General features: G+C 41.6%; 1 protein-coding gene across 1 annotated transcript; it reads left to right on the top strand.

Moving 5' to 3' along the window:
- Positions 1-3181: 3181 nt before the first annotated feature.
- Positions 3182-4773, top strand: BEX2 (brain expressed X-linked 2). Its single transcript, XM_027963127.2, has 3 exons — positions 3182-3285; positions 3725-3802; positions 4138-4773. Exon 3 carries the CDS (start codon positions 4143-4145, stop codon positions 4527-4529), a length of 387 nt encoding a protein of 128 aa, XP_027818928.1. The 5' UTR covers positions 3182-3285; positions 3725-3802; positions 4138-4142; the 3' UTR covers positions 4530-4773.
- Positions 4774-10979: the final 6206 nt, after the last annotated feature.

Here is a 10979-nt window from a genome sequence, read left to right on the forward strand (position 1 = left end):
ATATGCAGATGACACCACCCTTATGGCAGAAAGTGAAGAGGAACTAAAAAGCCTCATGATGAGAGTGAAAGAGGAGAGTGAAAAAGTTAAAGCTCAACATTCAGAAAACTAAGATCATGGCATCTGGTCCCATCCCTTCATGGGAAATAGATGGGGAAAGTGTCAGACTTTATTTTTTTGGGCTCCAAAATCACTGCAGATGGTGATTGCAGCCATGTAATTAAAAGACGCTTACTCCTTGGAAGGAAAGTTATGACCAATCTAGATAGCATATTCAAAAGCAGAGATATTACTTTGCCAACAAAGGTCCATCTAGTCAGGGCTATGGTTTTTCCAGTAGTCATGTATGGATGTGAGAGTTGGACTGTGAAGAAAGCTGAGTGCCAAAGAATTGATGCTTTTGAACTGTGGTGTTGGAGAAGACTCTTGAGAGTCCCTTGGACTGCAAGGAGATCCAACCAGTCCATTCTAAAGGAGATCAGTCTTGGGTGTTCTTTGGAAGGAATGATGCTAAAGCTGAAACTCCAGTACTTTGGCCACCTCATGCGAAGAGTTGACTCACTGGAAAAGACTCTGATGCTGGGAGGGATTGGGGGCAGGAGGAGAAGGGGACGACTGAGGATGAGATGACTGGATGGGATCATTGACTCGATGGACGTGAGTGAGTCTGAGTGAACTCTGGGAGTTGGTGATGGACAGGGAGGCCTGGGGTGCTGCGATTCATGGGGTTGCAAAGAGTCGGACACGACTGAGCAACTGAACTGAACTGAACTTTCCCTACACACGATATTTTTTCAGATGCATCTCTGTCATTGCTTGTACCAGTACTTTGTCCCTTTCTATGGCTTCAAAGTATTCTAATGCATGAGTGCATCACAATTTTTTCATTCATTTCTTGATGGACTTTTACATTGTATCCATTTAGGGGTTATCATAAATGGAATTGCTATGAGCATTCCTGTGCAAGTCTTTCTGAGGAAATATATTTTAAATTCTGTTTGGGAAAATTCCTAAGAGTGAAATTTCCAGGACAGATGGTTAAGTGTAAGTCTAACTTCTCAAGAAACTGTTAAAATCTGTCAAGGTGATTGAACTTCTTACCAGCAATGAATGAGAATTTCAGTTGTCCATATCCTCAAAAATGCTTAAGATTTTCAGACTTAAATTTTAGCTACTCTGATGAGTATGCGGTGATATTTTATTCTGTATTTTTTTTACATTTTCCTGATGATTAATGAAATTGAGTATCATTCCATGAGCTCATTGGTAATTGGTACAGGTACTTTTGTGACATTTTTGTTCATTCTGATCATCTTTTTACAAATTTTTCATATATTATTTATTTTGATCATTTTTAATTGCATTGCTAACTTCTTATTTTTAAATTTGAGTTCTTTATACATCTTCTGGATACAAACCTTTTGTTGGTTACACATATTATAAATATTTTCTCCCAGCTTCCCATTCCATTTTTTAACCGTAGCTTTCAAAGAGTAGTTTTTAATTTTTGTAAGTCCAGTGTCTGTATACTCCACTCTCTGTAAAATTACATCATAAGTCTGGAACTCAAATAATGCAATTTTCCAGATTTGTGTTTTTCTTTTCAAAATTATTTTGCCTGTTCTAGGCCCTTTGCATTTCCATATAAATTTGGGGGCAGGGTAAGTTTGTCAATTTTGGAGAAGGAAATGGCAACCCACTCAAGCATTCTTGCCTGGATAACATCATGGACAGAGGTGCCTGGTGGGTTACAGTCCATGGGGTCGCAAAGAGTCGCGCAGGACTTAGCAACTAAACAACAACAAAGTTTATCAATTTATATGAAGTTTCCTGCTGCAAGTATGATTTTGACAGCACTAAATTTATGGTGGTTTAGTAGCTAAGTCATGTCCGACTTTTGCCACCCCATGGACTGTAGCCTACCAGGCTCCTCTGTCCATGGGATTCTCCAGGTAAGAATACTGGAGTAGGTTGCCATTTCCTTCTCCAGGGGATCTTCCCCATCCAGGAATGGAAGCCAGGTCTCTTGCATTGCAGGCGGATTCTTTACCAACTGAGCTACAAGGGAAGCACTGAATTTTTAGATCAACTTAAAGAGAATTAATATCTTAACAGTACTGAATTTCTGAATCAAGGACCATGGTTTATCTTCACATTCATTTTGATTTTAGCTTTTTTTGGTGGTCTGTAGTTTTCAGTGTATAAGTTTTCTTCATGTTTTCTTAAATTTACCCCAATTCCAATTGTTCATTGCTAGCATACAGGATCACAACTGAGTTTCTGTATATCTATAACTACAAGTCTGCTAAATTAAATTCTTAGTTCTATAGTAGGTTTATTGGAGATGCCTCAGGAATTTATCAACATGCTCATGTGATTTGCAAACAGACATACTTACTGCCTTTTGAATCAGAAATTTGTGACGGAGTTTCTGTTGTTCTCTTAGTTCTGAAAAACAAACAAGGCTCTATTGCGCTACACACTTATTGGCTCACTTCATGGAAGGGCCTCATGAATCTAGGGGACCTTCACAAGAGGAACCATCAGCTGCCCTGTCCTTTTCCAAGTTCTAAAAATGTAGCTGCCTGTAGTCTATATTTATATAACGACTTAGCAGAAGAAACAGGTGTTTGGGTTCTTTCCCCCAAACTTTAACCCTTTTTCAAATAAAAACGATTTTTAAAAGTACAGACTCCTGTTTAAAGGGAACAAAACAGAGAGATATTAAGAATTTTTCAAAATCCAGACTCCTAGGCTCTATTCCTGACCTATTTCTTTTACTCGTTTTAGTAGAGGAAAAGAGAGACTGGAAGTAAAGACAGCAGGTGGAAGGAGTGTCCTGGGAACAAGAGGGAAAACGCAAGTCCTCAGAAGAGAAGTGGGCATGGCCATCGGCCCCCTGGGAAAGTACTGCCCTTCCCAGGCCAGAAGAGAAAGACCCAGGAACACATGAAGAAAGGAGAGCTCTGAGGCCGGCTCCTGGACAAGTGTCACGGGGCCGGGCAGTGGGTAGGGCGGGTGGGTAAGAGTGGAGTGCAAGGGGAGATGTCCCCGCGGGCACCGGCTCTGTGAGACCCCCGGCTCGGGGTAGGAGGGGCAGGGTGAGGGCATGGCCTTCCGCGGTGACGCATGCCCCACGTGACCGGGCGGCGCCGAGTCTTGCACGCCCAGCTCTTGCGTCAGACCCGACGGTCACCAGCTCGCTTCTTGGTACCTGCTCCGCCTGGCACTGAGGGGAGTGCGGGCCGGGGCGGCCCCCAAGAGTGGCAGGCGCGAGGGGAGCAGGTAAGAGACCCGGAGTGGGATCCACAAAGGTGGCGTGGGCGAGCGGACGCGGCCTGCGGACCCTTCCTGGGGGTCCTGTTGCCCCTCAGTAGAGACTGCAGCTCCCACACCCCCCGCGACCCAGCATTTGGCAGACGAAAGCGGCAGGCCTTTCCGGGGGCTGGGGTGGGGGGCGGGCCGGGAGACCTTGGGGCCACAGCCCCTTGCGGACACCTGCCTCTCGCACCGTAGCAAGCTTTTCCCACAGCCCCGCCCCATCCCCGATCTTCTTGGGGTAGAAAAAATGGTTGGTGCGGGGTGTGGGGGCTGGGAAGGGGGAGGCCGAGCGTGGGATCGGGGCACACTGGGTGGGGGTGGCTGGGGGTAGGGGACCTGGGCCCGGGAAGGGGCCGAGCACCCGGCTGCAGCAGCCCCCTGCCCCCACCCCGACCCTCTGCAGGTCTGCGAGTCGAAGTGTTGCGGCGGCGCACTTGCAGCAAGAATCAGGAGGAGCAGGAGACAGCAAGGATAGGCCCAGGTCGGTGCGAGGGACAGTTGTGCGGTGGGGGGAATGTGGGGAAAACCCTAAGACTCCAAATGCTCCCTGCAACCCCGTCCTCCATTTTGGTGCCTGCAGAGACCTGGGCCTGGATCGGCAGGGAAAATGGTGGGTTGGGGCGCAGGAGGGGGCCAGTGCTCGGACTGGGGGCCCCCTAGAGGGCGTAGGAGGCCTCTCAGGTGGGAAAAGGAAAATTTGAAAAGCCTTTGACCACCAGGACTGGGAATCTTGAGAGGTGCGTAGTAGGGCCTCTGTCCTCGGTGCTGATCATTCCACCCAGAAAATAGCCCCTTGTTGCATCTTTTGTCTCCTAGGAGCAATGGCGTCCAAAGAGGAACAAGCAGTAAAAAATCACAGCATGGAAGATGCCAACCAGGAGAATGAAAAAAAAGATGGGAAGGATCAAGATGCTAATAAAAGAGAACCTATGGCCCTCCTTTCGGGTGCTAGTGAATATTATGTACCTAGAGGAAATCGTAGGCGGTTCCGTGTTAGGCAGCCCATCCTGCATTATAGATGGGACGTGACTCAGAGGCTTGGCGAGCCACAGGCAAGGATGAGAGAAGAGAATATGGAAAGGATTGGGGAGGAGGTGAGGCAGCTGATGGAAAAGCTGAGGGAAAAGCAGTTGAGTCATAGTCTTCGGGCAGTTAGCACTGACCCCCCTTACCATGAGCATCATGATGAGTTTTGCCTTATGCCTTGAATCCTGATGTTTTCCCTGAAGTTAAGAGACACTTACTTCCTCAACTTAGATGTTCTTGAGTTTCCTTTGTTGTAAACGTTTTGGTGTTAAACTTGTTTCTTGCGCGTTTCCTATTACCAGATTCTAATTAAATGTTGTGTTTTTGACCCAATCTGTAATTTTCTGTCAGCAGGAAGGTTTTAACTGTTGCATGGAGAAATGTTCATTATATATTGTGAAGTTAATAAAGCAGTTTAAAAAAGCATTTTTTTCCCTTAAAATCGTATATGTTTTATATATGAACACACCATCTAAAAATATATAAAGTAAAAGTATCTCTTTATGGTAGAACTATGAATATTTTTAATTTTCTTATCTCTATTTTCTCCCTCTTTTTGTTTGTCTGCATTGGAAAATTCCCAAATGATGCTGATTGGAGTACTAGATCTTACCTTTTCAGTATCACAGTCACAGATAATTTCTTGTGTTTTTCACAGAAATGGAAAGCCATGTTCATTGTCTATCAGATTTATCAATTTAGAACTGTCAGAGAGGACATCCTCATTTTAAAGATTAGAGGTCCTGGTAACCCACATGTTACACCCTCCATGCACTTTTTTTTTTCTTTTTGGCTGTTTTGCAGCTTGTGGGATCTTAGTTCCTTAACCATAGATTGAACTGGGGCTGCAGCAGTGAAAGTGCCAAGTCCTAACAGTTGGACTGCCAGGAAACTCCCTTCATTTTCTCAGTTTTCAAAACTACGTATTAAGGAAAGAGCTTGTTGACCACTTGATGAAAGTAATGTGAGCACTTATAAGTACTTGTGACAAAATCTTATTTTTAGCTTACCTCAATCTCTTATTTAGAAGTATAAACCTAATAATGATGAGATATACCTCTTTAAAAATCATGTTTCTCAGCAAGATGAATATAATAATCACCTCCCAAGCCTTTTGTGAGCACTTGATGAGGCAGTAAGTCTGTAAGCTTTCTTTAAGCTTTTAACTGCCCCTGGGAGATGCATGACCCAAACCTTTAGACATTACCTTCAGTTATTTGAGGGATGTTCCCAAAGCCAAATACTTCCCTAGTGGCTCAGACGGTAAAGCGTCTGCCTACAATGCAAGAGACCCAGGTTCAATCCCTGGGTTGGGAAGATCTCCTAGAGAAGGAAATGGCAACCCACTCCAGTATTCTTGCCTGGGAAATCCCACGAACAGAGAAGCCTGGTAGGCTACAGTCCATGGGGTCACAAAGAGTTGGTCACGACTGAGTGACTTCACTTACTTTCCCAAAGCCAAGTTGTCCCAGTACTCACAAACAAGTTCCTCTGCTGTTGTGCCCCATTGCCACCTTCTTCCCAGGTTGTTGATGTTGAGGAGTCCTTAAGGTGAGAAAGTCCTACTGTGTCTCTGGAATTCCAAATGAATTGAATCCTCACTGTTCTATAAACTGTGCATAAATCCCTTCTCTCTGTTATGCTTCCTGGAAAGAACTTGTCTTTCCCAAGTGCCTTCCCAAGAATCTCCCTGTTTATGATACTATGCAAGATGTATGAGGAAACAGCTCACTTAACAATGTGAGAAAGTCCCTCCTCACATCACCCTCGTGAAACCTATGAAAGTAAAAAATTATCCTATACTGAGTCCACGGGGTCGCAAAGAGTCGGACATGACTAAGTGAACAACAATATTGAGTTAGATGCCAGGAGATCATGTCAGTGAATTCAGTGGATACCCAAATGTGGAGATCTTTAAGAGAAGATTGATTGGAGGACTATTGGGTTAGTGTCCCAAAAGAAAACGAAGTTGCCATGCAGTGTGCTAAGTAGGTGAAATACATATTATGTATGAAGAGAGTCTTCTGTGGAAATAAACTTAGAAGTTAGGATTCTAGAACAGAAGTTGGCAAACCACAGCCCATGAGCCAAATTTAGCCTCCTGCTTATTTTTTTGGGCCAATGAGCTTAGAATAAATTTTACATTTTATAGTGGTTGAAAAAATATTTTGTGACATGTAAAAAATCATATGAAATTCAAATGTTGATATCCATAAAGCTTTATTGGAATACAGACATTTATTAATTTATATATTATCTATGGTTGGTTTTGGCTTACAGTGGCAGAAGTGAGTAGTTGTGAAGAGATGGTATGGCCCACTTGTAAAGCCTGCATACTTATTTGGCCCTAATAGAGAAAGTTTGGTTGGTTGTTGCCTGAGCTTCTTACGTGGAGCCTAACTACTCACATACTACACCATTAGATGCCCTTTCAGATCCAAACACTCTGTTAAGAGCCAAGGGAAGGTGGTTAACAGCATTCTGTCCAGAGACTAGAATCCTAAACTCATCTTTCTCTGAGGCTGACAGGGCACCTTGGATCTACCTATACACAAAGAGATGTACACCTATGCACCTATACCCCTCTGCTCTAGAATATAGCATCACAATAGAACTTACAAATCCCAAGGGGAAAGTGGCTAGGCAGGTCAAAATGGCATGTAACACAGCAAACCCCAGACATCATGAATCAGATGCCTAATCAATTTCAAAGCCCTTCCTCCTCCAGGTGCTTGAGACACAAGGTATATTCATACGAGACAGAAATTTACAAAGAGAAAGGCTAAAGTTGAAAAGACAGGAAAACAAATGAACAGGGAGGCTTATGCCCATCAGACTTCTCACCCTTTTTCTTCTTTTTTTAAACTGTATTTTTTTTTGGCCACACCATGCCACATTCAGGGTCTTAGTTTCCCCAACCAGGAATTGAACCAACACCTCCTGTGTTTATGGAAAATAGAAGCATTATGACTTTCTTGGCCTAAGGATATTCAGCATTTCCTTCATGAAGAGAAATTGGAAGCTCACATGTGAGTGAATTTATAGTATATTTTTATAGAAGTTTAGACATGCATATACCCCAAAACTGTACGTCTCTTTGTATATAGGTAGATCCAAGGTGCTCTGTCAACCTCAGAGAAGGATGAGTTTAGGATTGTAGTCTCCGGACAGAATGCTTTCTGTTAACCACCTTCCCTTAGCTCTTAACAGAGTGTTTGGATCTGAAAGGGCATCTAATGGTGTAGTATGTGAGTGGTCAGGCTCCATGTAAGATGCTCAGGCAACAAACAACCAGCAGAAAGTGACCAAAAGACCATAAGGAAACTAGGCATGAAGTTCCCTTGAAGGGAACAGCCATATCTAAGACCTGGCTGTATTTGCCTGTTGACGTCATTTCTATGTGGTGAGCTTCCTTTTCTCCCTCAGTGGCCATTCTTCACAAAAGGGATAGACAAATTCTTCCCATAAATACCTAAAAAAATCTAGCAAAGAGAAGACAGTGAGATTAGAGAGTGTGCCCTTTGTTATCAGAGAAAAGGGTGCTCAAGAAAGTTTTGAGATGCAGATATGGATTAATCATTGAAATTTTAGTATATCATGTATATCTAGTAGAAAAAAACTAAGAGTAGATTTAGTGTTTGTCAGCAAATGACCAACAAGGATACATGTTTGAATCCTTATGTATTTCAATAAAATTTAAATAATAATGTAGATAATATAACATTTAAATACAAACATTGCTGGATTTTTTTCTTAAAAAAAATAAAATAAAATCTATTGAAGGAAATTCAGAAAATAAACTTAAGGGCCACCTTGTGACCAAAGAAAGCTATGCAGTTTGAATTTTCTAGCCAGAGGCAGAGCAAGAATAGTGCACAGACACTGGACTCTTTCAGCAAGTCTAGATACATATGAAATGCACTTCGGTTAAAGTGAAACAAGTCCTGAAAAATTAACCATCATTTGAAACATCAAGCCACATTTATGCTTCGAATGAAAATAGAGTAACAGGGACTGGATTTAATTCCCTATAACTGAAAAAATGAAAATGTGGACAAAATATACAAAACAACAATTTTCAGTTACTGAACATTAGACAGTGGAGGGAAAAGTTCTCTGAGAGACAGGTAACAATATGAGCCTTCAAATTGCCCCCAACTTACTATGTATTATAGGATTTACAACACATGTAGGAGTCAAATGTATGTCAATAGTAATACAAAGGCCAGGAGGTAGGGAATAGGCGTACACAATTTTAAAGTTCTTATTCTATACCTTAATATCACTTGAAGGTAGATTCTGAAATGTTAAAAATATATATTACCAAAATATATAAAATGGAATCTTTAGAATACACAAGAAAATGTTGGAGGGAAAAGAAAAAAACAAGATCAGATGGGACAAATGGAAACAATGGCAAGATACTTGATTAAAATTCAAACATGTCAATACCAATAATCACTTTAATGTAAATGGTCTAAAGACCTCAATTATAAAGCAGATATTATCAAACTGTATAGAAAAGGAAGACATAAATATATGCTGCCTATAAGGCCCTTATTTTAAATTTAAAGATACGAATTGATTATAAGAAAAAGAATGGAAAAACAGAACAAGCTTAACACCAGTCAGAACAGGTCTTGAGTGGCTATATTGATATCAGTTACGATAAATTTCAGAGAAAAGAATAATACCCTGACTGGCTACAGTCCATGGGGCCAGAGAGTTGGACACGACTGAGTAATTAACACTAACACATCATGGTCATAGAATGTCATTACATAATTTTAAGTGGTGAGTTTGTCAAGAGGACATAAAATCATAAATATTCACATACTACAGTGCTTCATGTAAATTGATAAAATGATAAAATTTTATCATTTTAAATTGATAAAAAAAGACAAATCCCAATTACAATCATAAATTTCAACACCTTCTCTAAAATACTGATAGAACAAATAGACAGAAAATCAGCAAGTACATATAACTTGAACAACAATGTGAATCAATTTACCTAGTTGACAATTGTAGAACTTGCCACCAACAGTACATTTGTTTCACATGCATGTGGAATACTGACCAAGATAATCCATATACAGGACCATAAAATATACCTCAATAATGTTAACAGGATTCAAATCATAAAATATATACTGAACACAATAGAATTAAACAAGAAACTAATGACAGATCTCTGAAAATTCCCCTAATATTTAAATTAATGTGAAACAATACAGATCTAAATAACTCAAAGAAGAAGTCAAAAGGGAAATTATAAGATACTTTGAATTGAGTGAAAATGAAAACTAAGCATATAATAATTTGTGATATGACAAAAGTAGTACTTGGAAAATTTTATAGTATAAACACTTATATTGGAATAGAAGAAAGCCCTACAGTTAACACTTCCTCTGAAGGAGACTATAGGTCAAGATGGCTTTAGTGGTAATTCTACCTATCATTTAAAGATGCATGCATGCATGGTCAGTAGCTTCAATCATGTCTGACTCTTTGCGACCCTATGGACAATAGCCGACCAGGCTCCTCTGTCCATGGGATTCTCCTCACAAGAAGACTGGAGTGGGTTGCCATGCCCTTCTTCAGAGGATCTTCCTGACTCAGGGATCAAACCCTCATCTCCTGCGTCTCCTGCATTGCAAGCAGATTCTTTACCATTGAGCCCCCGGGGAGGCCCCATTTAAAGATGACATAACACCAGTTCAGTTCAGTTCAGTTCAGTCACTCAGTCATGTCCGACTTTGCAAACCTATGAATCGCAGCACACCAGGCCTCCCTGTCCATCACCAACTCCCGGAATTCACTCAAACTCACGTCCATCCAGCCATCTTATCAGTGATGCCATCAAGCCATCTCATCCCCTGTCATCCCCTTTTCCTCCTACCCCCAATCCCCCCAAATCTATGCCAAATCCTTAGAAAATTGAAGCAGAGAGAATACTTGCAACTCATCCTACAAGGTTAGAATTATCCAGATAACTAACCAGACAATTATATTACAAGAAAAGATAACTAAAACCAATATCCTTCATGGACACATATGTAAAAATTCTTAACAAAACTTTAGTAAAATCTAGTTCAATTATTGGATTTGGAAGAAAAGCTATGACCAACCTAGACAGCATATTAAAAAGCACAGACATTACTTTACCAACAAAGGTCCGTCTAGTCAAGGCTATGCTTTTTCCATTTGTCATGTATGGATGTGAGAGTTAGACTATAAAGAAAGCTGAGCGCCGAAGAATTGGTGCTTTTGAACTGTGGTGTTGGAGAAGACTCTTGAGAGTCCCTTGCACTGCAAGGAGATCCAACCGGCCAATCCTAAAAGAAATCAGTCCTGAATATTCATTGGAAGGAATGATGCTAAAGCTGAAGCTCCAATACTTTGGCCACCTGATGTGAACCAGGTACTGGAAAATACCCTGATGCTGGGAAAGACTGAAGGTGGGAGGAGAGGGGGATGACAGAGGATGAGATGGTTGGATGGCATCACTGACGTGACGGACAGGAGTTTGAGCAGGCTCTGGGAGTTGGTGATGGACAGGGAAGCCTGGCGTGCTGCAGTCCATGGGATCGCAGTGTCGGATACGACTGAGCGACTGAACTGAACTGAAC

Source organism: Ovis aries, chromosome X (genome assembly GCF_016772045.2).
Source record: "Ovis aries strain OAR_USU_Benz2616 breed Rambouillet chromosome X, ARS-UI_Ramb_v3.0, whole genome shotgun sequence".
In the NCBI taxonomy this organism is placed as follows: Eukaryota; Metazoa; Chordata; class Mammalia; order Artiodactyla; family Bovidae; genus Ovis; species Ovis aries.